Source organism: Gadus chalcogrammus, chromosome 15 (assembly GCF_026213295.1).
Source record: "Gadus chalcogrammus isolate NIFS_2021 chromosome 15, NIFS_Gcha_1.0, whole genome shotgun sequence".
Lineage (NCBI taxonomy): Eukaryota > Metazoa > Chordata > Actinopteri > Gadiformes > Gadidae > Gadus > Gadus chalcogrammus.
Genome location: NC_079426.1, coordinates 16588787 through 16613628, shown reverse-complemented (window position 1 = coordinate 16613628; position 24842 = coordinate 16588787). Strand labels below are relative to the sequence as shown.

Genomic DNA, 24842 nt, shown 5'->3' with positions numbered 1-24842 from the left:
TCACAATGTTCTCCCTGCTGTCCAACATTCGAAGGCTGTATTTTTCACAGACCCTAGTGCTGTGCCTTTTTCTATGCAATATAAACAAGGACAACAAACACAAATCGTCTGACGTGGAGAGAGCAACATTATCAGATGATCACTGTATTGGGATCCAAAATGTGGACTAGATAAGACATGCGTGTGTGTGTTTGTTTGTATGTCTGGATCTGAGTGTGTGTTGGTGTGTCTGTCTGAAATTGTGTGTGTGTGGGTGGGTCCGAATGTGTGCGTATGTGTATGTGGGATAAAATGGACGGGGTCTATGAATTTGAAGCAGTCTTACTTTTGTAGTTTTATATATATATATATACATATATATATACATACAATAAAACTCTTAAAATAAAATAAAACTCGATGTGTCTTTATTTGATCGCACTCTCCGCACGACGATGAATCTGGAGATAGCGAACGAACAAAAATAGGAAAGATAAAGATACAAACACAAACACTTTTTGTTGTCTTTTAACACAATGCCCGTTCTCTATGAAATGTTACAGTGCCATTAAGCCCGACAGCTCTGGAGTCGCTCAGCTGGTTTCGCCTCCTCGCTGGTTATTGGCTGCTGAGAGCTACCAGTGCCAGCAGACGAGAGCGAGCGGCGTGCCTGTGGTTATTTCCAGCATTCAGGCCACGCAGCTGTGTGTGTGTGTGTGTGTGTGTGTGTGTGTGTGTGTGTGTGTGTGTGTGTGTGTGTGTGTGTGTGTGTGTGTGTGTGGTGTGTGTGTGTGTGTGTGTGTGTGTGTGTGTGTGTGTGTGTGTGTGTGTGTGTGTGTGTGTGTGCGTGTATTTGTCGGCGTGTGGAAGTCGGCTCCAATGGCTGTTTTTCGACGACACCGGAGAGTAGAGCAGAACAGAGGAGAAAATATTTTGCAGATATACAGGTCAAAAAAGCCTTTAAAATCCCCTTGAATTAATGCATACGCTCGAAATGTATAGGCTACGTTAGTCTTATGATTCGTCTACTTTTAAGGGACATTGACGAATGTTGCTATGCAGACGGCAGTGTCTCCCCCCTACCGGAATAAGATTGCTGTTCATATGTTTATATTATATAATAAATCACCCAGATAACTCCTACAATCCCAGCCGCCCCACCCCGTTGCGTAAACGTGTCTAGTGGGTTATATGCGCTATCTAGTGGCCAATGCGGGGCGGTACAGTTTACATATAAAGCGATGCAGAATGCGGCCCATGATAATCCGAGTCAAGTGCGCTGCAAAATTGGAGGAGCTTTTCCGTTTCTTTCTGTTCCCCTCCGCGTTCAATGAACTGTAGGTGTTTGGTATCACTTATCTTCGATTGTATTAAATATATATTTATGTTTGTAACAAAATATAGCGCTGACCATGGTGCTGAACAGCCACAGGCTTTAGGTAACTCACTTATAGGACGAATAGTGAGTTACCTAGTGTTCAAATAGCCCTACGAAAGCCATTCTTGAATAATCGAACTATTAAAAAGTGTGGAATATGTTGGTTTAGAATCGGTCGATTTTATTAATATCAAGAAGACGTCAAATACACGCCTGTTGATCTTTGTCCAAATGTGATATAATAGGATATATAGCAGGACTTTAGCCTACTTCATGAGCTTTAAGGAATGGGCACACATGTCCAGCTTCTTGAATTTACATCTAAACCAGGACAGCTCAGCTTTATTCGATCCTGCTCCTATACACTTGACTGATTCAAGAGGGAAGAACAAACAGTACCATAGTAGATAACTCCAAACAAGTCAACACCACTACTTGCAGCAGCACTCTATTAAGTCTAGTATGTCTAGGGTAGTAAAACGGCGACAGAGACCCCCTAGTAATCCTCACCACTGTTGCATCATGCTCTATCAACGACCCCCCCCCCCACACACACACAAAATGTAGTGTGCGCATGTCCCCGGCTCTTTGTCAACACGCGCTCCTTCTCCAATTGGTTGAGACTCAGCGCCGCTCCGACGCGCGCCGCTCCAGCCTACTCACTGGAAGCGTAAGCGCACCGACCACGCTGCTCTCTCAGCCCGGATAGTTGGTTCTCCCTGCTGCTCATAGACTTAAAGGACATTAGACTCATATTCACCAGGATAGACTATAGAAACTATAGTTCACAGTTGAGTTGAGGGATGGCGAAGAGCAAGGGAGAAATCAACGGCCACGCGATGCCCCACTCGGAGTCCACCGACCAGATCCTGGACCGGCATCGGACCAGCGAGCAGAAGAGCTTCGGACAGAAGTTGAGGGGTTTCCTCCGGAGGAACCTCATGGTGATCCTCACCGTGTCCGGCGTGCTGGTGGGCGTCGGGCTGGGCATGATGGTGAGGAAGATGAACCTGACCCGGGCGCAGATGACTTACTTCGCCTTCCCTGGGGAGATGCTGCTGAGGATGCTGAAGATGATCATCCTGCCGCTGGTCGTGTGCAGCCTCGTCTCGGGCGCCGCCAGCCTGGACACGCGCTCCCTGGGCAAGCTCGGCGGCATCGCCGTGGGCTACTTTCTGGGGACCACCCTCATCGCCTCCTGCATCGGCGTGAGCCTCGCCTTTATCATCAAGCCCGGCGTGGGCGCGGGGGCTTTGAACACCAACAGCCTCGCGCTGGAGAGCATCAGCAACGACAAGGAGACAGCCGACTCTTTTTTAGACCTCGCGAGGTAACGGTGAGGGGTGTCTTGGCAAGGAGGCGGAGGTTATATTTGGGGATTTGACTATATGACCAATCCGTGGGGTTCCAGGACATGTGGCGCGGGAGTTAACACTAGCCACTAAAATAGGTTGACCCACCGCTAAGTCAGGGCGGCTCGCTGTCCCCTGCCAGGTGCTCCGGGGATGGGACAGCGCAGAGCGGGACGTTTATAGAGGCTGGGGGGTGGGGTGGGGGCATAAGGCAACGTATTCCCGAATTAAACTCATGGTATAATGTGCAGTTGATTAAACACAGAGTCCATTGCCTGGATATAGATCTCTACATCATGTATAAATATACACGTGACGACGTATACAGATACACACTCCTACCACATTCGATTTTTTATTATGTGCAATTGCATTAGTTAATTTAGTCTAAAGTTGGATGTCAAGGTAATCCACCACTGTTGAAAACTTTAATTGGCAATATAACTCATTCAAATTTCTTGTAGGCCTACATTAGAAGCCCATAACAGAACTACTTACATAACACAACACAACACAATTTATAGGGGGTCTCAAGTAAGTAGGACCCTAAAGCAGCTTATTGGCAGGTGCGTTGATTCTCAATTTTCAGATTTTGTTATAAATGTCAAAATATAATGATGTGGCGACAGTTACAACATAATTTCCAATAACTCAATAAAACAAAAATATCAGAGGAAGAGGCTGTAATTAGACTTGACTGAGACGTTAAATGTCCACCCTGTGTTCGAAACAAGTAGACTTCTGCCTACAAATGTAAACTCTTGATAAGGAATATAAATACAAATGAAACTAAATGTATTGCCGGAACTTCAATTAGATGTAAGGTTCATGACATCAACAGCCGAGAGCTAATCATGGGCGAACCGAGTCGCAAAATGTCATACCAGCCATAGGAGATGCTTGGCTCTGGGGAACTTACTTGAGGTTAACATACATTACATAGTAGACTTCTTGTAAGGCATTTCAGCAACTCTATCAGGAAAACGTAGCCCTATACCACCTAACAACGCCAGTATTGTGCACTACAAGTATTCATCCGTCATTCTTCTACTCTTATTCACTGTTTATATTTACATTTGTGCAGAAAATGTGTGCTAAAGAGTTGGTGGGGATACTTTTTTTCACTCATGGTCTGTAAACCTCAGCTTGTATGTTTTGCTTAATCTTGTGAGCCCCTCTTGCTTTGTTTCGCAGCACAACTGAGGGTAGGGGGTTCACACAGGTCAAAGGTCACTGCAAGGTTGAACTACACAGTTTGACCGCTTCACAACTAGTCTGCTACGAGCAATATATACCATCACTGAATTATCCGTAAATGTATGCTAGGAAAAGTAGTGACTTTCATTCACTTCTTCACTTTTAACATTGTTTTTGTTTCCCTCACTTCTTCTCTCGTTTCAGGAATTTATTTCCAGCGAACTTAGTGGCAGCTGCTTTCCGTTCTGTGAGTACATAATGCCCCTCATCTCTCCTCTTTCAGCACCCTGCAGCCCCCTTTCCATGTACTGTATAATATCTTTAAACACTGCCTCTCTCTCTTTCTCACTCTCTCTCTCTCTTGTTCGCGCTCAATCTCGCTCTCTGTCTCTCTCCCTCTCCCTCCCTCTCTCTCCCTTTCTCTCCTTCTCGCTTGCTCCCTCTCCCTCTCTCCTTTTCTCTCTCTTCCTCAATCTCTCTCTCTCTCTCTCTCTCTCTCTCTCTCTCTCTCTCTCTCTCTCTCTCTCCTTCTCACTCCCTCATGGGGGAACATGAATGCCTCTTTCCTCTTCTCCTCACCAATGGTTTCCATGGGGAAGCCATTCCATTACAGTGCGCCTAGCAACCCAGCGCGCCTCACTGCTCTTTAATGTAGTCCGCTGGCCGCCCGCTCCGCTTCTCAGAACTGGGCCTGCCGGTCTATTAGAGCTGAAATACTGAGTCAGGAAGTTCAATATTTGGGGACACTGACTGATGCACAGACACACACACACACACACACACACATACGAACACACAGACATGCATATGCACACGGACATAAACACACACATGCGTGCACACGGACCCACGCACATGCACACATGCATGCGCACCCATGCACACTGTCAAAAACACATTTAATTCACACACGCACACGCACAAACATGCACATACCCACATCAACACACTCACATGGGATTTGAAGAAGGTGGGCCAGGTGCTGGCCACTGAACCAATAACACACTCTTCTAAAACCAAGGGTTAAAGTGCAGCAAGGCCGCTGGGTTCAATAATCCCCCCCCGCACACACCCCCTGCTTGGAATGTCCACAGCGTCAGATAAGGCTAGACGGGTGCAGAGAGAGATTTACAGCATAAAGAACGTTTCAGGGCCGCTAAGTTAGAGGGTTTTTTGTAGAGTCGCTCTTGCTGGCCCTCGTTCTATTCAGTCATCATTTTCTCTACCCAGTCTTGGTTCCTGGGTTTGAATGGATATTCAAGCAGACTACTGACGACAGTGATTGAATGAGTGAATTAAGTAATGAATGAAAAAATGTATGCAGCAATTAGCTAAACTGGTCCTTTGTTTGTGTCCGCCCATTTTTTGGGATACTCTTTTTCTAGAATGGAGATCGACTCCATATATTGTACTTACCGATCTATTTACTTACCATTATTAGTGTTAATACAGAAATGTATCAGTTTGTTCGTATGTCCAGCTAAAAAAAGTGTAGCAGTATGTCCTGCTATAAAAAGTGTAGCAGGACATGGCTGTTGGCATCCACACATGCACATATGCACGCACACACACACACACACACACACACACACACACACACACACACACACACACACACACACACACACACACACACACACACACACACACACACACACACACACACACACACACACACTGCTTAAACAGCTTTTCCAATTCTCACTGATATGATATCAGCGTACAGAACACAAAATATGTTCAACACCTGAGTGGAACACGTGAACACATTTTTTGAGTGCCTTTTACAAATGGAAAAGCTATAGCGCCCCCTTGATTGCATTGCACTTCGCCACAGTCTGTGTGTTGCAAAATTGTAATGACCTTTCACTCCACAAAAAGGTTTGCAAAAGATTTTGCATATGATTTTGAAAAGCGCATCGGCGAATTGCGACTTGGCAGGAAGCACTTCACTTCCTTGTCAGCCCAACCAGTAATGCCGCCTTCAAACAGATTGGAGTTTCAGAAGTTTTTACATGTCTTTACGTAAACCTTCCCTTTTTCTGAAATAATAGAGTCCAGGAAACGCCCCTCATAATTGCCTAGGCTATGTTAGAATGGGCGTTAAGTTCGCCTCTTAGTGCTTGCTGCAAGTTCAATTTAGTCTATCAATGAAATGGGCAGTAAATTGTTGTGCGTGAACTCGGAGTGTCATGCCGCCTTCAAAACGGTCAGAGTTTCCGGGAGGTTCGGAGGTTCCTACCTTAACCTCGGAGGAAAGTGCTTTAAAGGTCCCATGACATGAAAATCTCACTTTATGAGGTTTTCTAACATAAATATGAGTTCCCCTAGCCTGCCTATGGTCCCCCACTACCCCAGTGAATAAAACTTGCGCTTGGTGTAAAACGAGCACTAGCTGTTCTGCTCGCCTTTCAAAAAACGGAGGCTCAAGTGCACTGATTTGGAATGTCTTTATTTATGTCGTCATAAAGCATCTAAGCTCCTCCCCTTAATCTGCCTGGCCCGCCCAGAGATGTTGGCCCGCCAATGAGACACGACCGTGCGAGCGCCACACAGCAGGCGGCGATCGGTTCAGTCTACTTCAGATTGATGTGAAAGTGGAAGAACCAGAGACGTCGCAGAACCCGACAAAGTCGTTTGTGATTCATAATATCGTCTGTAGGCGCACACAGCTTTTGGTCGTGATAATATGTATTATATGATATAGATATCTATGTATTATATGATATTATTTAGATATAGAGCTCCAGGACTGTAACGCAAGTGTTGTACACTTCCTTGTTATTTGGATAACCGTTCTGCTTTTGGTGTTATGGCGCATAACACGTCGGACTCTCGTCTCTGGTATTTCTACAACAAGACTCGTAGTGGGGGTTATCTCAGCCAAGGTTGAGAATGAATTTGGGGGAAGGAACTTTGGCTTTGACTCCCTCAAGAACATGAACCACGACATGGAGGAGAAAGGGATTGTTGGCGGCAAATGTCTCCCGCTTGAGCCCCTGAGGGACCACATGGCTAAGGGACCGGCGCTTAGGCGGAGGTGCCTAAGCGCTGCCCGGCAACAATCCCTTTCTCCTTCTTGTCGCGGTTCAGTCTACTTCACATTGATGTAGACGTGGAAGAACCAGGAACGTCGGAGAACCCAACGCGGTCATTTGAGATTCATAATATCGGCTCACACAGCTTTTGGCCGTGATAATATATATTATATGAAATAGATATCTATGTAGGCTATATGATAATATTTAGATATAGAGCTCCTGGAATCCCGTGTGTTCTAGAATATTTAAAGAACACGGCTAAAGGCTGTGTGCGCCTCGCCATTGCGATACATCCACTGTAAACAGAGTGCATGGTACCGTGGCTGCAAGCTGCTCAGGGCCACACCCCCACCTCCTCCTTGACCCGCCTCGCTCCTCCTCATTTGCATTATAGCTACAGACGCCAAAACAGCGCATTTGGGGGAAGCTCAATGTGCGACTGGCTCGGAGCGGCTGTAACTCTGCACCACGGCTGAATTTCGGAAACATCTTTGAATACTGTGTTAGTTGCCCACTAATACCTAAATACATAAAATAGCATGTCATGGGACCTTTAAACACTCTGTTAGGTCTGAGTTTTCGCTCGAATTTCGTGGGGAAGTAAAGCTACCCGAGTCCTCCGAGATCATGACACAACAATGGCTGCCCATTAAATTGATAGATTAAAGTGAACTTGCAGCAAGCACTAAGATGCGAACTTAACTCCCATTCTAACATTGCCATTACCATACATTATAGATTACAATTATAAACATCCCCTGATAAATTCTCTCTCATGTACAACCATCACAAGCAGTTCTAATAACTGATTCATCTGATTAAGCAAAGAAGCGCAAAGAGGTCCCTGCGGGCATCCATAATTATAGTTGTTATGGTTTATGTCATAGCCTACGCAATTCTGAGGGGCGTTTCCTGAACGCCCTTATTTCGGAATATGGGAAGGTTTACGCAAAGGCATAAGAGCTTCCGACCCTCCGAGCTGTTTTGAAGGCGGCATCAAAGCACTTTCATCCGAGCTGAAGGTCCGAACCTCCCGGGAACTCCGACCGTTTTGAAGGCGGCATAAATGCCGGTTTATACTCCTCCGTAAAGTGCTGTTACACGGAGAGCCCTCTCCCTCTCCGTAGCTTACGTTCACATCCAATATTTTTTTAACTATTCGTCGACGCAACGGAGACGGCAAGGGCTGTGATTGGTCTTCTAACAAAATCAATTCCGGAATCACTTTGCACTTTGTTTACTTTGCACACTAAGGACCAATAAAACACCAAATAAGATTTGAAAAGCTTATGAAGTTTATTCACAACACTATTTAAATGGTTAGTGGTCATCATATAAGATCAATCGGGCGGCGAATTGCCCCCCCTCGAGGGTTCTCCGTAGTTACGGATTACGGAGTCGGAGTAGTATACTCGTGTCGTCTAGCCTATCTCCCAGAGCACACACTCTATGAACTGCAACTGTGTCTTCAACGCGATTGTTCTCCACATCATCTGCCAAACTCCGGCGCGTAGCGACATTCTCCTCCATTGCTGACATCTACGAACATATTGTGTGTTCAGATTGCTAGAAATATCGGGAAACCATCTTCGCGACATCAGAAAGTTCTTGTGAACGACACCTCATGACGCTCTTAGATTCAGCCTCCATTCGGCAACTGGGGCCAGATTTTGTGGTGCGTTCACATCGCTTGAAATTATGGGAACGGAATTATTGCAACGTCGGAATGTTCTCGTGAACGACACACACTATGCAATGCTGAAAATGTCAAACTATGCACCTATCAGCGTGGGCACCGCCCACATTTCCCACGGTATCATGTCTTTATAACGCGGTGTATACCGTCGCTCATCCTCCACGCTTTTCTTTCAGCATTTGGAGGGTACAGCAGGTGGGAAACTAGACGGCTACGCCTACAATCATAGAACTAGAGTTATAATAACATAACTATCGTTCTATTTCATGTATGCTACGCCGTCTAGGCTTCGCCTTATGGGCTAAGGTGAAGCTGCGAGCGGAGCCCGATCAATGTACTCCTGCTGGACCCCAGTCAAAACGACTTAAGTCACCAGAGCACATTAAGACTCAAAAAGCCAAGGAAGTGTAAAACACAACAGCTTAATAAAAAACTAATTCCTCCTAGATCAAGCATTGCAATGATCAAGAGAGAAAAAAAGTGAGTCTATAAAGACTCCGGCTCTAATCCGTGCTTCATGAAACCCATGAAAAGGAAAAGAAAAACCAGAGCAACACGGTTTCCATTGTCTGCTACCACCGGGGGCGGAGCTACCGAATCCGGCTCTCCAATAAGGGGTCTCTCTCGGCCGTTTCTTATTTGAAAGAAACGGCGGGAGTGCCATACTGGCAAACAAAACCACCTGACAATTGGCGGGCCAATAGAAAAACCCCCTAGCCTGTTTTAAAAGGGGTCCCGGACTCCAGCACAGAGTTGCCGAGTGAACCCCTGGACATATCTAACATGTAAAAAAACGGACGAAGGGGCCGGGGAAGACCAAGACGCAGCCGCGCAGATGTCTTCCACCGAAACGCCCTTGAGTAGAGCCGTTGAAGCGGCCACGCTCCGTGTGGAGTGAGCTTTAACGCCCAACGGTGGCGCCAAGCCCTGCCGAGAGTAGGCTAAGCAAACACCCTCACATATCCAGTGAGAAAACCGCTGCTTAGAGAGAGTGCGGCCCCTGCTAGCGTCGCTAAAACACACAAACAACTGTTGTGTGGAGCGGAACGCGGCTGAGCGATTCACCTACATAGCCAATGCCCGAACCGGGCACATGAGATGCAACTCCGCCTCCGCCTCAACAGACAGAGCGGTTAGCTCTCCGGCCCGCTTGGCAGAAACCAAGGCCAACAAGAGCGCCGTCTTAAAGGACAGGGCATCCAAAGGGGCCTGAGAAAGAGGCTCGAAAGGATCCCTGGACAACCCGCGCAACACGGTGGGGAGATCCCAGCGTGGTGTAAGCACGCGTGAAAACAGGCCCAACCCGTCTAGCCCCACGCAAGAATCTCTTGACCAGTGGATGGCTGAAGATCAGTCCACCATCACAGCCTGCATGGCCAGCCAAAACGGCTGTCGCATAGACCTTGATAGTGGAGAAGGCCAAACCTTTCTCCAATAAGTTTTTCAGAAAACGAAAGCACGCTTCCCACTTCGCATTGAGATGGGACAGCGTGGTTCCTCTAACACCAATTAGAGAAGGCGCACCACTTCGCCGCATAGGGAAGAAGTAGAAGGCGCACGAGCACTCTGAATAGTGTTGACAACCGTCTCAGGCAAACCTTTGCCCTGCAGGATCAACCTCTCAGGAGCCAAACCAACAGCCGTCCCGAGACATCGGGCGGGTGGTGCACCGTTCAATGGGCCTGTGAAAGCGCATCCGGCCTGAACGGTACCGGCCATGGCGCCGACCGCGAGAGCACGGCCAGCTCTGGAAACCACAGAGCTGATCGGTTCTCCGGGGCCACTAATATCAGGGACAGTCTCTCCTGTCTGACCCGTTCCAGAAGAGGAAGGATCAGCTGGAGCGGGGGAAACGCATCTAGAGCCCGCGGCCAAGGTGTGTGTGCCAACCAGGGGCGCAACTGCCTACTTTCTAAAACACACTCTGATATTGAATAAAAAAATTCATTTTGAGTGCACCAGGACAGATATCCGGTGTTTTTTTAGAGGCAGCCTTTCTAAGATGCTCTGCCAGTGTAACATCATACCGTGCTATAAGAGATCAAGGATACCCAGAAAATTTCCATTTCTAGGATTTCCTATCTGTGCATTTTGTCCCTGTGAAAAAGAGTTTCCTCGACGCACAATGTTGTTGGTAAAAACATATTTTTACTTAAAAACAATACCACAACAGTCGAGTCACTTGCACAACTCAAGCCTCCCTCCAGTCTAGAACTCTGGCCCTCTTAAGGAGCACCAGAATGGGTGTGGCTCAATTTATCTATAAGCCACAGCTGCCGATTATTACAGGGCTAACAGCCAGACAGGAACACGTGAATCTTTTAAAACATGTTAACACAGTGAAGATGCCATTCACATCTTCACAGTCCCCCTCAGTGGCAGGTTTCTTTCTGCAAGGAATAGTATGCAGTCGATCACTCAAGTCAACAGGCTCTCTGCAATTCGATATCAATAGTTTTACCTAGGCGTAAGCGGGGTGCCAATTCTTTCCACATCAGATAAGCATTTATGTGGTAACCACTTGTTTCATGGTGCTTCAGTATCTTTGAAAGACACTGCCAGTTATTATACCCCACCACTCTAGTTTCACCAAAAAGCTTACATGCAAAACAATAGACTCTGTTAGAGCTGTTGGTGTACAGTAACCAATAGGGGTGGGAAAAATAATCGATTCTTCGATGCATCGTAATACTGTGTAGAACGATTCAGTCTCGATTCAGATACGATAATATATATATATTTTTTTTGGATTATTAATTTATTCACTTTTGGATTATTAACGGAGTTATAAAGTATCAACTTTATAACTCCGTTTTTACTGGGTCTATTGACATAAAACAAAGACTTGCATAGAGATTGAAGTACAACAAAATAGCCACAAACAAGTTCCTTTATTTTTCTTGTTATGATCCGTTATATTGTAGGCTCCATTCTGATCAGTACACAGTTGCAAGACAACAGTAACCTGTTGTTTTACTAGTAGATTTAGCTAACCTGTATATTTACAAGCCTCCTCTTGATACACTGCCATAAAGACGACCTTCCCAATCTTTATTTTTCTATGTTGTGACCCCGAGGGCTTTCTTCTCTGCCTCTCCATATTGAGGTACGTGTCATCAGATGACAATACGGTTCAAATGAAGACACTCTGGCGCTCGCCTCCAGGGCGTAGTTGAGGGGGCGGCCACTGGAGCGCCGTGTGGAGAGGAGGGGGGGAGGGCGAAGGAGCGGGGGGGCGCCTTATCATTGACGTTCCTCTGTTATTGATCATAATATCATGTACACAAACGCTGTTAAATACAGAAAATGCCGACTCAAATAATTTTACTTCCATCGCTTTGGCGCCCCCGCTGGTGCGGCGCCCCTATGCGCCGCATATAGTGCATGCATACCCACTTTTTGCGCCACTGGTGCCAACGCATCTACCCCCAATGGGGGGAGATCCCGAGGGCTGAGGGAGAACCACCACCTGCAGTGCGTGTTCTCCCTGGACGCGATGAGGTCCACCTGCGCCGTCCCGAACCTCTGCCAGATCAGTCTGACAATGTCGGGATGTAACCGCCACTCGTCTCGGCGGGGACCGCCTCGAGACATGAGGTCCGCCCCAAAGTTCTGGGCGCCCGCGATATGCAGGGCTCTCAGACTGAGGAGATACTGATGAGCCCAAAGCCAGAGCTCGACCGCCTTTCGGTGGAGAGCAGGGGACTCCCCCCTGTCTGTTGATGTCCGCCGCCGCCGACACGCTGTCTGTCCTGATCAGAACGTGGCGGCCGCGCACCAGGTGAAAGAAATGCAACAGCACTTTCCTCACAGCGTCGAGCTCCAACACATTTATGTGTGCTGCAGGTGGCGTGCGCCACTCGTCTCCGACCGAGTGAGAAAGGCACGTTCCTCCCCAACCCGTCAACGAGGCGTCCGTGAAGACCACTACGTAGGGCGCCACCCTGCCCAGGGGAACACCCCTGAGAAGGGCGGAGGGTTTTTCCAATATTCCAGGTCTGGCGACACCGAACGGGGAACGAGGAGCAGCCTGAGCTTGTGTCGCCTGGGGTCCAACCGTTGGCGAGCAAACCACCGCTGGAGTCTGCGCATAAAAGGCAGACCCAGGGGGACCACGGGGTGGGCAGCTGCCATCAGCCCTAACAGGCGCATGGTGGACAGTGCGGTCATGTTTCTGCGAACGCGAAAAACGGGAGAGCGCCGACCGGATGGCGTCTCGCAGAGGAGGCGAAAGCATCGCAGTCATGGTGGCTGAGTCTAGGCAAAGCCCCGAGTAGACTGTCTGCCGGCTGGGGAGCGGGGAGCTCTTCTCCCAGTTGATGGCTAAACCCAGGAAGGAGAGATGGTTTATCACCAACATGGTGTCCCTTCTCGCGGTCTCCTCAGAGTTGCTCAGAATAAGCAGGTCGTCTAGGTAGAAGAGAATCCTCTTTCCCTGACGCCTGAGCGGTTCCAACGCCGTCTCCACACACTTTGAGAAAGTGCGCGGAGCCAGGGATTAGCCGAACGGCAGACACTGGTACTCGTACGCCATCCCCATAAAGGCAAAGCGAAGAAACTTCCTGTGCGCCTGCCGAACAGGGACGTGGAGGTAAGCATCCTTGAGATCCAGGGATGTGAACCAATCGCCCTCTCTCACACACCGGAACAACGCTCTGACAGTGAGCATTCTGAACTTCCTCCTGGCAACGAATCTGTTGAACACGCAAAGATCCAGAATAGGTCTCTTTTCCCCTGACTTCTTGGAAACCAGGAAGTAGCGGGAATAAAACCGTAGGTGAGACTTGTGGACGGGGTACGACAGTGATGGCCTCCTTCACCAAGAGACGGGCCACCTCTGCTGCCAGAGCCGTGCTCGCAGCCGGGTCCCGTAGCGTGGTCTCCACCAACCCCATAAAGGGTGGGGGACGACGCTTGAACCGTATGGGATAGCTCCATCTTAACGTGTTGTCCAACCACGATGACAGAACGCGCCGCCGACAATCTGTCTCTGGAGGCGGTCGGGGGGCAGCGGCTTTTCGTTAGGGCCCCGTCCGGCGCCCGGACAGAGAAGCGCTGCCAGGGGAGGCTCCAGCGGAGGGATCCCCCTCGCCTGAGTATTGGCCCACCCCTCCACGTTGGTGAAATCCGCGATTTTCAACGGGGCCTTCAAGGTCGAAGGGTCCCTACCGGCAGCAGTGAACAGGTGCTGCACAGGCGGGAACAGGGGGCACTGGGTAACCCGCCGGGAAGAAGATGGGGTGCGAAAGCACTCGCCCTGTATATCATCAGATATGGGGACGAGAGGCGGGGCCGGCATGGGAATCCCCTTGATGGCTGCCGCCTCACCCATGATCTCCAGAAGAGATCGGCCATCCGGCGCGGTTTCCCACGTTGAACGACGGTGGCGGTTGTAACCCGGGAGCGGGAAAAAACCGGACGCCGAGTCACCGAAGACGTCGTCCATGGAGGCGTCGTCGTCGGCGTCGATGATGCCGTCGTCGTCGTCCATTCGATGGCGTCAGCGAGGTCCACCGCAGGAGAAAAGAAGAGATGCCTGGAGAGGATCCCCTCTTCAGGCAGCTCCCGGCAGGCGACACAGGAGACAGGGGCCGCCATAGCAGCCGCGGCGTGGTAGGCGCCGAGGCACCGAAAGGACGCCAAGTGCCCGTCACCCGGTGCCAGGCATAAGGGCCCTGAAAAGGACCTAGCTCCAGGAGCGCTCTCAGGTGGCCCAGAAGAGGGCCGTTTGTCCAAGGCCTCGCCCGAGCCGCTGCCACCGGCTTGGGAGATACGTTTTATCGAAGTAATCTTAATGTATTCTCGATTTTCCGCTGATAAGCACAAGTGCTGAAAGAAAAGGGAGGATGAGCGACGGTATACACCGCGTTATAAAGACACGATACCGTGGGAAATGTGGGCGGTGCCCACGCTGCTGGTGCATAGTTTGAAATTTTCAGCGGACAAGCCCATAAGGCGAAGCCTAGACGGCGTAGCCTACATGAAATAGAACAGAGTTGCCCAGGTGGTGACGTTTGGTTTACTAGTGACGTGCATGAACATGCCAGATCATGAATGTTTTACTCAATATAAAAGAATCAACCATCATATCACATACTTTACTATTGACGTTTTAACCGTCTGTTGGCATCGACTTTGCTCAGTTTTAAACGTTGTGTACTGTTAAACCAGCTCTAGATAAGGCCAAGTGTAGCCTTCCATAAAGTAATACAAAAAACAAAAGGATAGTAGGTGATAGGCTACAAGGAAATAAAGGCATTCGAATTTGAAACTGATCCTACTAAGTTCTGTTTAGTTCTGACTTTTTTTATTGGATAAAAAAAACCTACTGTGAAGAACTTTTAGATTCCCAACACACTTTTTCAAATTTAATTGAGGATTTCATTGTCACTTTGCATATTAATATACACTTTTTAATAACATATTTTCCAATTGCATTATTCAATTGCATAATGAATTGTCAACTGCATAATGTAAAGACTAATTGAAATGCAAATTGTAAATTGCATTTCCATTGGAATTTTGCTACATATATGCTTCCATAGTGTTCAACAAAAGGTGATTTCAGCAGGACTTTTATTGCAGAAAGCATTCTAGTTTGGTCTGTGCAACCCCTACATGTGTTTTTTTTTCTTTGTCTTACTTGAAGATTGATTATTGACCTCATAGCTCATTGAACATATATTTCATTTCCACAAAAATATGTCCCACAAAAATGTTTCACTTAATTGTTATGTCTCATATATGTCGTACGCTTTCTTACTCTTATTTTAGCCTTTTCTTTTTACATCTTCACCAAGATAGTAATGCATCAACATATTGTACCACTTACCGATGTGATTAAACTGCTGTCAAAATGTTCCATTCCTTTAACCAACATCCAATGGGATCCTTTGCAGTACGCCACCGACTACAAGATGGTGGCCACTGGAAATGACACCAATGGAACGGCCCTATACCAGAAGGCGAGTACAAACAGACTGGTACACGGAGACCTTTGCACTGGAATACGCCATGATCTTAAATACATGAACACAATGGAACGGGGATGTTTGGCTCTGGGTCTGAATAGTGGGAGTTGGTTTAACGCCATCACAGTTAGAAATAGAGAAAATAGACATGAAGACGGAATTCATTGGTCCAAACCAGTTAGACGGCTTGCTATCATGTAAAATAAGAACAGATAACCTTTACTTAAATTGCGTTAGCCCTAGATAAAAACCTATAAACATACAAATATACACAGCCTTCACATATACCATACAATGAAGATAAAATTGGTGATAACTGTGTTTCTTTTAGCATGTTGCCAGGTAAACATGACTCCAATCTGTCAGCAAGACATTAATAGTGCAAACTTAAACGCCTTCTGCTTGATCATAGTACACGCGCCACACGCAACACTACCAATACTGCTACTACCACTACTGTGCTGTCCGTAAATCAAGCATTCATCAACGCTAAATCACATCCTAGTCCATGGCCCTGCCCTACAGCAGCCCTCCTATTCTTCTGCTGTCCCCCCAGAATAGCAGCCGGGCTGGGGGCGCCCCCACCACACATTCCTGGACCAGCTCCAGCATATAGCTTTCACTGGGCCTGGGATGGCAGATCACTTCCCATGGGCTGGGGAAGGGAGCCGGTTGGGGGGTTGTGGGCTGTGTGGGTTCAATTCCAGTGGTCTACTCTACGCCAGAAATCTCACTGCGCCAAACTTGAAAGACAGGTGTAGAGAACGAGGCAGGATGGCTCCAAGACTTTTATTCTGAACCAGGTGTGATTAAGTGGGTGCTTGTGCTCGTTCAATAGACAGAGAGACCATGGAGTCATGAGCCTCTGGTATGTTAGCAAAAATCGCAATTAATGACTATAAAGTCAACATTGCTCTCTAACATGCAAGGATGATGTACCAAATATGCAAATGGCTGTTAGTAAATGAATGATAAGAATAGGATAACAAAAACAGATTATAATGTAATGTGTAGTTGAGAGGAGAGTGGAGTAAAATGGAATATAATTCTAATTATATAGAAAACAATAATGCCAGTATTGACCCGAGCGGGGGAAATACGCCTTTACTTTAAAGGGGTATTCATGTATAACAACACAATACAATCATTTACTTAAGTTGTAAGTAACTAAAATGGGAGAAATTGGATGTAAGTAAATTAATTAAACATTTAATCAGGTGATGTTTCTGCTTGGTCCGCAATATGGATTTTACCATATTGGACAAACAAGTATCTTGTTAAAATAATGATTGCTGTGGAAGAAGGGTTTTAACAAAAGCATCTCCGTAATTATCAAAGTGAAAGCACATACCGTATTTTCCGGACTATAAGTCGCGGTTTTTTTGTAGTTTGGCTTGCCCTGCGACTTATATTTCGAAGCGACTTATATGCCAAAATTGTGCGTACATAATCTTCGGCCGCAAGATGGCACCGTCATTCATTAGGCCTACAACTGAACGCTGCAAGCCTACTGCACCACCGAATAAATTATATTCTCGTCGTCATCGTCCTCAATGTCCTCCGGTTCAACCAAAGCTACCCCAGCCTTAGCTGCAATGTTGTGCAACATAGCTGTCACACATATCACAGCGCATGACTTGGCCGGCGAAAACTGGAGCCCTCCGCTGGACTTGTGAAGGCATCTTGCGCAACTTCCACCTCCCGATCGTGCGCTCAGGTTTAGGACTGCGGCGCATACGCGTCCGGTGGAATCCCGGTGTCACTGAATTCGGTATACTCTCAGAACTACGAGTGTGACCGACACACCTATATTGCTATTGCAATTTTATTCAGTCTCTCCAGACTAAACGTTCTTGTTTAAATGTTTAAAAATAAATGCGACTTATACACCGATGCGACGTATATATGTTTTTTTCCTCGTCATGGAGCATTTTTGACTGATGCGACTAATACTCGGGAGCGACGTATAGTCCGGAAAATACGGTACTCAACCGACTATTTTTTTTCTTTAATATTGACTATTTTCTGTATTCCACTGGCAATGCAATAAACGGCATGTTTCAAATGCAGATCTTGTCTGATTCCACCACGGCGGCTGGTTTAACATGCGTAACCTTTAACCGTTCTTCCTCTGAATCCTGTCTCCTGCAGGTCCCCATCGGTACAGAAACGGACGGTATGAACATCCTGGGTCTGGTGTTGTTCGCCATGGTGTTCGGCGTCGCGCTCAGGAAGCTTGGGCCGGAGGGGGAGGAGCTCATCCGCTTCTTCAACGCCTTCAACGAGGCCACCATGGTGCTGGTGTCCTGGATCATGTGGTAAGGGTGTCACTGATCATTTGATTAGGGTGTCCTAGAGATCATGTGATTATTGTGTCCCTGATCACGTGATTAGGGTGGCCGACCTAGATCATGTGGTTAGGGTGTCCTGGAGATAATGTGATTAGGATGTCCCTGATCAGGTGGTAAGGGTGTCCCTGATCATGTGATTAGGACGTCCCTGATTCATGTGGTAAGGGTGTCTGTAGCATAATTCACACGTTCATACCAACAGGCCACATATGCCCTTGCCAATTAAAGAGGCTTCTTTCTTATCTTAGGGAGGTATCCTGAGCCTAGGGAGGCGTCCAGCTCATACAGGAAGCCATTCATCATGTGACAATTCTAGAGATACGAGCGGTCAAGATGTTTGAGAGACCCAGAAGCTCAAGGCCACAAAAACAAGCACATAGTTGCCGCAAGAGATCAGCATAGAGAACACATACGGGTATCAAGGAGGCGGGAGTTCAGCACCATGCTTGGCCAATAAGAGCACATAACTGAGTCCACGCCTGCCCAGTATTAAAGTCCCAACACATAGCCCAGGGGGCCAGAACGCTCCAGGTAACGCATCCTTCAGATGCCCTACTAAGTGTATCTCCACGCGTGCCTATACAATTCCCCTCCTTTTGCTTCATAGAGACTAGACTAAACCTTTGCCAAATAAATTAAGTTAAAAGCGATCCTAATTCGAGTACCTTTTCCAAAGAACACGACATGTCCTAGAGATCTTGTCCTAGGACGACCTTGTTCATGAGATACGGTTGTCCTAGAAATCAAATGTCCACACTGTCCACATATCGCATTGTCTATATTTTACCTATATTGTCAAAAATCTTCACGTTCAACAGCAGTTCAATAGCCTATGCAAACACAGCATTTCTAATTCCGGGCCTTATAACCCACTGTCTGTTGATCAGCAACAGCCTTCTGATGGCTTGAATCAGCTGGGGTGAATAACACCCCAATATCACTTGGGAATTGAGCGTGTTTGTATGGAAGCCTATTCAACCCGTGCTCCACTACCCTTCCCAGGTATGTGCCGTTGGGCATTATGTTCCTGGTGGGCAGCAAGATCGTGGAGATGGAGGACGTGGTCCTGCTGGTCACCAGCCTGGGGAAGTACATCTTCGCATCCATCCTGGGACACATCATCCACGGCGGCGTCGTCCTGCCCCTCATCTACTTTGCCTTCACCCGCAAGAACCCCTTCACCTTCCTGTCCGGCCTCATCACCCCCTTCACCACCGCCTTCGCCACCTGCTCCAGGTGAGTCAGGGGTCAGCTCGGCAAGTGAGGAGGTCACTATCAGACTGAATGATTGCAAACTTTGCATATGTATGTTATATGCATAATGTATTGTATGTTTGCACATCCTTGCACATAATAAGATCACTTAGCATTGTGTAGCCACTTATCCTAGCTATTTTTGTTGAATACAGGGAATGGGTTAAGCTAACGGTTATAAGTGCTTGTTTCTATGAACAGCCTTACTGTACCGACAGATATAGTTTGTTGCTTCTCTTCCTTCTGACAAATGTACTAATTGTAAGTCACTTTGGACAAAAGCGTTTGCTAAATGGCCTAAATGTAAAAGTAAATGCATCACACAATTCGGCGAAAGAGACTGTTTGACAAAACTGCTGATCATTTATTTTGCACACTTTTTACATTTGATAAAGCAAGCGTGCTGATCAATTACAATCACAATTGTGTTATAAAGTAGCCCACGATTAAATATCCCCAATGTGAACCTACACACAAATAAACCCACAGCACCACCCACACCCACACCAACACGCACACACACACACATAGGATCACACACACAGCCACACACACGCACACACACGCACACCTACTAACACACCCGCAAGCACTCATCCGAACACACCGACAGCCACACACACACATATACAGACACACACACACACACACACACACACACACACCACACACACACACACACACACACACACACACACACACACACACACACACACACACACACACCACCCACACACACACACACACACACACACACACACACACACACACACACACTCACACGCACCCACCCACCAACACAGTGTTGTTCGGTCTGGGGTTGAATAATCCATCAGTAGTCCTATTACACATGCTTTGCCTTGCATTGTGGCTCAGGGTGGTTTCCCAGGAACCCCAGTAAACAGTTTCTGGGTTGGAGATTTTGTTGCCTTTTGTGGTTTTTTATTTTTTTATTTTTTGGCCAGAATATGTAAAGAAGGCTATCATGGCGGAACTAATGCCTTTCATTAAGAAGCCTGGTCTTTTTGGAATAGCAATGAACACAAGGAACAGAGAGAGGCCCAAGGAAGCAATACAGTTAGTTGAATACTTTTAGGCTAGACAGATGTCCCTGTCCCACAGGGACATTAAAAAAATACATATTTCTAACCTCACTCCACGTCGCTATATCTCGCTCCTCTCTCTCTCAGCTCTGCGACCCTGCCCTCCATGATCAAGTGTGTGGAGGAAAACAACGGCGTGGACAAACGCATCAGCCGTTTCATCCTGCCCATCGGCGCCACTGTCAACATGGACGGTGCCGCCATCTTCCAGTGTGTGGCGGCCGTCTTCATCGCCCAGCTCAACAACCACGAGCTGAATGCCGGACAGATCTTCACCATCCTGTGAGTGAGTCACCGCGGGCCGGCCGTCGCCGCCGTGCCGCCCACGCTCCTCGCTCCTGGGGAGGTCGGGCTGGAGTAGTTTTGGTTTGGAGGTAGAAAAATGACAACAAAGGGAGGCGTGAGAATCAATGGCCGGGGTGGAGTTTGGAACATGTTTAAAGGGCCAGTACTATGGGATTCAGACTTAAGCCAGAATTGCACCCCCCCACGCACACACACACACACACACACAAACACACACACACACACACACACACACACACACACACACACACACACACACACACACACACACACACACACATTGAGACAAACAGACACCCCCCCCCCCTCACACACACACGCACACACACACACACAAACACCCCCAAACACAAACACACACACACAGACATTGAGACAAAAAGACACCCCCCACACCACACACACACCACACACACACACACACACCACACACACACCACACCACACACACACACACCACACACACCCACACACACACACACACACACACACACACACACATTGAGACAAACAGACACCCCCCCCCCTCACACACACACGCACACACACACACAAACACCCCCAAACACAAACACACACACACAGACATTGAGACAAAAAGACACCCCCCACACACACACACACACACACACACACACACACACACACACACACACACACACACACACACACACACACACACACACACACACACACACACACACACACACACACACACACACACACCACACACACGTTGAGGAAAACAGACACTCACAGAAACACACACATCACTTTCAACACTGTACTGCCGTCTGCGTCTCCAGCTTGTGTTATTTGCTTTTCATCTGATCTGTTGATATAATGATTAGTGTCATATTAACACTCAACTCCCTCTGCTATCTCATTTCCATCTTAGCTTTTTCACTGCAGGGTGGTGGGTTTGGGGGGTACTCTAACCTGTTATTCTCAGGCCCCTGTAGATGAAGGCCATGTGAATTTATTATTATGTCAGGGCCTGGGAGATTTTATTCTTAACTCTCGCTTCTCCTTAATTTCACCATATATTTTCCATGAATTGTCCGCAAGCTAATATTAAGCAGAGTGTTTTGAAACTTGTACTTATAATAATTCCCTGCTTGCTGCAGATTGGCTGGTTGGGTTTCTGGCCTGGTGCTCTTGGCTATCCTACAACCATATCTATCCTACAACCATACGACCCTGTAGTGATGGGTAAACTCTTGGTTGTTGTTTGTTGATAAAACAATAATGTAACCAGTTCTGACCGCTGAATAGTAGTTAAAAGTTGATTATTTATAACCAAAGTACTATTCCTTCTTCTCGTTCACAGAGTGACAGCCACAGCATCCAGTGTTGGTGCAGCCGGCATCCCAGCCGGTGGCATCATCACCATAGCGATCATCCTGGAAGCCATTGGCCTTCCAACCAATGACCTGTCCCTCATGCTGGCCGTTGACTGGATTGTGTAAGTAAAAGGATAATGCTATTAGGGACGGCATTTTATGAAGCGCTTTTCTAACCAGTGGTCGATCAAAGTGCTTTACAGATATCGCCTAACATTCAGCCATTCAGCCTCACACACACCCACACACCGACGTTGGCGTCAACGAAAGCTAGGCAACAGCGGGAGCAGTTAGGGTTCGGTGTCTTGCTCAGGGACACCTCGACACTTGCTCGAAAAGCCAGGGATCCAAATAGCAACCCCCTTGGTTGCTAAACAACCCGCTCCACCTCCATGGTAGTTGCTATGTCATTTAATTATATTAACCATAACAATAATATTGCCAATTATATTCTTCTTCTTACTAGTAGTATATTTATGATTTATATTTGAATGAAGAGTCAAATTCTAACCCTAATTTTAGTTGTATCATGTGGGCTTATATCTGTGTGCACTGCATGTGTGCACAGTGCACTGGCTTCCCGTGTTCATTCCTCTCCTGTGTGTGTGTGTGTGTGTGGTGTGTGTGTGTGTGTGTTTGTGTGTGTGTGTGTGTTGGCACGTGTGTCCCGGCGGCGGTGCGTGAAGGGACCGCACCACCACGGTGGTGAACGTGGAGGGGGACGCGCTGGGGGCGGGGATCCTCCACCACATCAACCAGCAGGAGATGAAGAAGAAGCAGCAGGAGGAGGAGCTGGGGGAGGACGAGGAGGAGGAGGCAGAGGAGCTGCTGGAGGTCAGGGTGGAGGTGGTGGCCAACCGGGCAGACGGGGAGAGCTCTCCGCTGGTCAGGCACCAGGCAGTCCGGACCCCCGAGGGCACGCCGGAGGCCATCGAGTCCATGCTGTGAACCCTGGGAGGGGCCTACCGCGGCTCCCCCGTCGGCTCTGGGGCCGATCTCCTCTGATTGGCTGTTCGTCTGGAGGTTTGGATTTGTGCCACTTGTGACATTTTTCGTCTCTGTTGTTGCTGCTGCTGCTCTGAGTTGACCTAAAGTGCGGTCACACAGGTGCGCATATAACACACGCACACAAAAACACACAGGCGCGCGTGGACACAAGCACACACACAGACGCATACACACACACACACATACAAACACAGGCACTCACACACGCACACTCTTTGCTCTCCTTCCGTCTCTATTTGTCCCTCTCTCTCTCTTTGCTCCTCTCAAACTTTCCCATTAAAGAAGTTGGTCCCTGTTTCCTTTACATGTAGGAATATACAAAGTGCCATACTTGATTTAAAGTGTGCAGTAGTGAACCATTTATGAGGGCTGAGGTTTTCAAAAGGGAACGCTTTACCCCAAGCTTTTTAGTTGTGTATGTATGTGTGTATGTGTGTGTGTGTGTGTGTGTGTGTGTGTGTGTGTGTGTGTGTGTGTGTGTGTGTCTGTGCGTGTGTTTGTGTGTGTGTCTGTGTTTGTGTGTATGTCTGTGTTTGTGTACGTGCGCATTTCATCGTATGCTAATACTAATTCTCTAGGTCATACTTTAGTTGTGTTTGCTGTCAGTTGATCAAAAATGTGAAACATTAACTAGCAACCAAACACATTGTCTCAGTCAGACGATGACTGAGATTAAAATGTTTAACTCTAATTAATATACTTCTGAGAATAGATACATATTTTACCATATATTTGATAGTTTGGCATGGAGATTAATGTACAATATGAAGTCAATCAATGCCAAATCCTACTGGTTAAGCCTAACCAGGCTATTACATTTTGTCTTAGGCATTCCAAAATGGCAAAATGAAAATACATTTACATTCATTTTCTTAAACACAATCACAGTCACTGACACTGAGTGATTTAACGTTTCAAATCCTCAAGAAGCTGATGTTGGGCCAATTGTTTACATAATAATAATAATAATATAAGAGGCCTAATCTTAATTATACTAATAATAATAATAATAATAATAATAATAATAATAATAATAATAATAATAATAATAATAATAATAATAGAGAGATTACTGAAAAACGTTACAATTTATCCAACACCGAATTTGAGTATAATAAAGTATAGCCTACTTTATACTTAAGCTATTAAGGTTGGACTACTTTTTTTTTTGTACAATCATTTTCATTTGGTTGAGCGACTCAGAAAGAGTACAGTCTATACTGCCACCTAGTGTTATTAAACATTACTGTTAAAGTATTTAACAATTGGACATTCGAGGTAAAAAGATGTAACGTCTTTTGGTGCTACGTTGCCATGTTGTTTACGTTTTCAAAAAGCCTTTTACCCTAATTGTTTGACATTGGTCGTAAGTAATAATCTGCAAAGACAATGGGTCTTTAGCATATACAAATCAAATGGATCTATATTAAAAAAATGAAGTGTGCGGCTTACGAGTGCGAGGCACATTGAAGACTGTTGAATAGGTCTATCTAGTATTAATTTATTCTAATTTTGTTAAAATTTTGTATTATTATTACTCAATTTCCGCTTTTCTATCAAGGCAGGTGCCAAATCATCTGCTATTGATGATGATGTTCTCGGTTGAGATGAATGAGTTGTAGAGAGGTGGTCTTTTTTAATTCTGCCTGTGCTGTGTGTATGTGTAACAAACTGTACAGTTGTCTTGTTGTCTTTCAGTATTAAAAGCGTTCCATAATGTGTCTTTCATGTGTTCTTCTAATTATTGTTGCAAAAATAATATTGCATTCAGAGGTCAACCAATGTTGCAAGCTGTATTTCAAAGTGTCAAATTGCTCTAACAAACAACCTTTTAGTTTGATAATTGAACGCAGTATAATACAA

General features: G+C 46.7%; 1 protein-coding gene across 2 annotated transcripts; it reads left to right on the top strand.

Moving 5' to 3' along the window:
- The first annotated feature begins 1970 nt into the window (after window positions 1-1970).
- Window positions 1971-24820, top strand: slc1a4 (solute carrier family 1 member 4). Of its 2 annotated transcripts, XM_056609686.1 has the most exons (8): window positions 1971-2687; window positions 4111-4153; window positions 15543-15608; window positions 17766-17932; window positions 18968-19201; window positions 20410-20604; window positions 21959-22093; window positions 22658-24820. In XM_056609686.1, the coding sequence occupies exons 1-8, from the start codon at window positions 2161-2163 to the stop codon at window positions 22917-22919; spliced, it is 1629 nt and encodes a 542-aa protein (XP_056465661.1). In that variant the 5' UTR covers window positions 1971-2160; the 3' UTR covers window positions 22920-24820. The 2 variants fall into 2 exon arrangements, with proteins under 2 accessions (XP_056465661.1, XP_056465662.1); XM_056609687.1 differs by lacking the exons at window positions 1971-2687; window positions 4111-4153; window positions 15543-15608 and adding an exon at window positions 17177-17597.
- Window positions 24821-24842: the final 22 nt, after the last annotated feature.

Excerpts from the sequence above, each read along its gene's own strand:
- slc1a4 (XM_056609686.1), top strand. The coding sequence starts at position 2,161 with ATGGCGAAGAGCAAGGGAGAAATCAACGGCCACGCGATGCCCCACTCG. Across the intron at positions 2,688-4,110 it reads TCTTTTTTAGACCTCGCGAG|GAATTTATTTCCAGCGAACT; the intron begins GTAACGGTGAGG and ends CTCTCGTTTCAG. Across the intron at positions 19,202-20,409 it reads GCCTTCGCCACCTGCTCCAG|CTCTGCGACCCTGCCCTCCA; the intron begins GTGAGTCAGGGG and ends TCTCTCTCTCAG.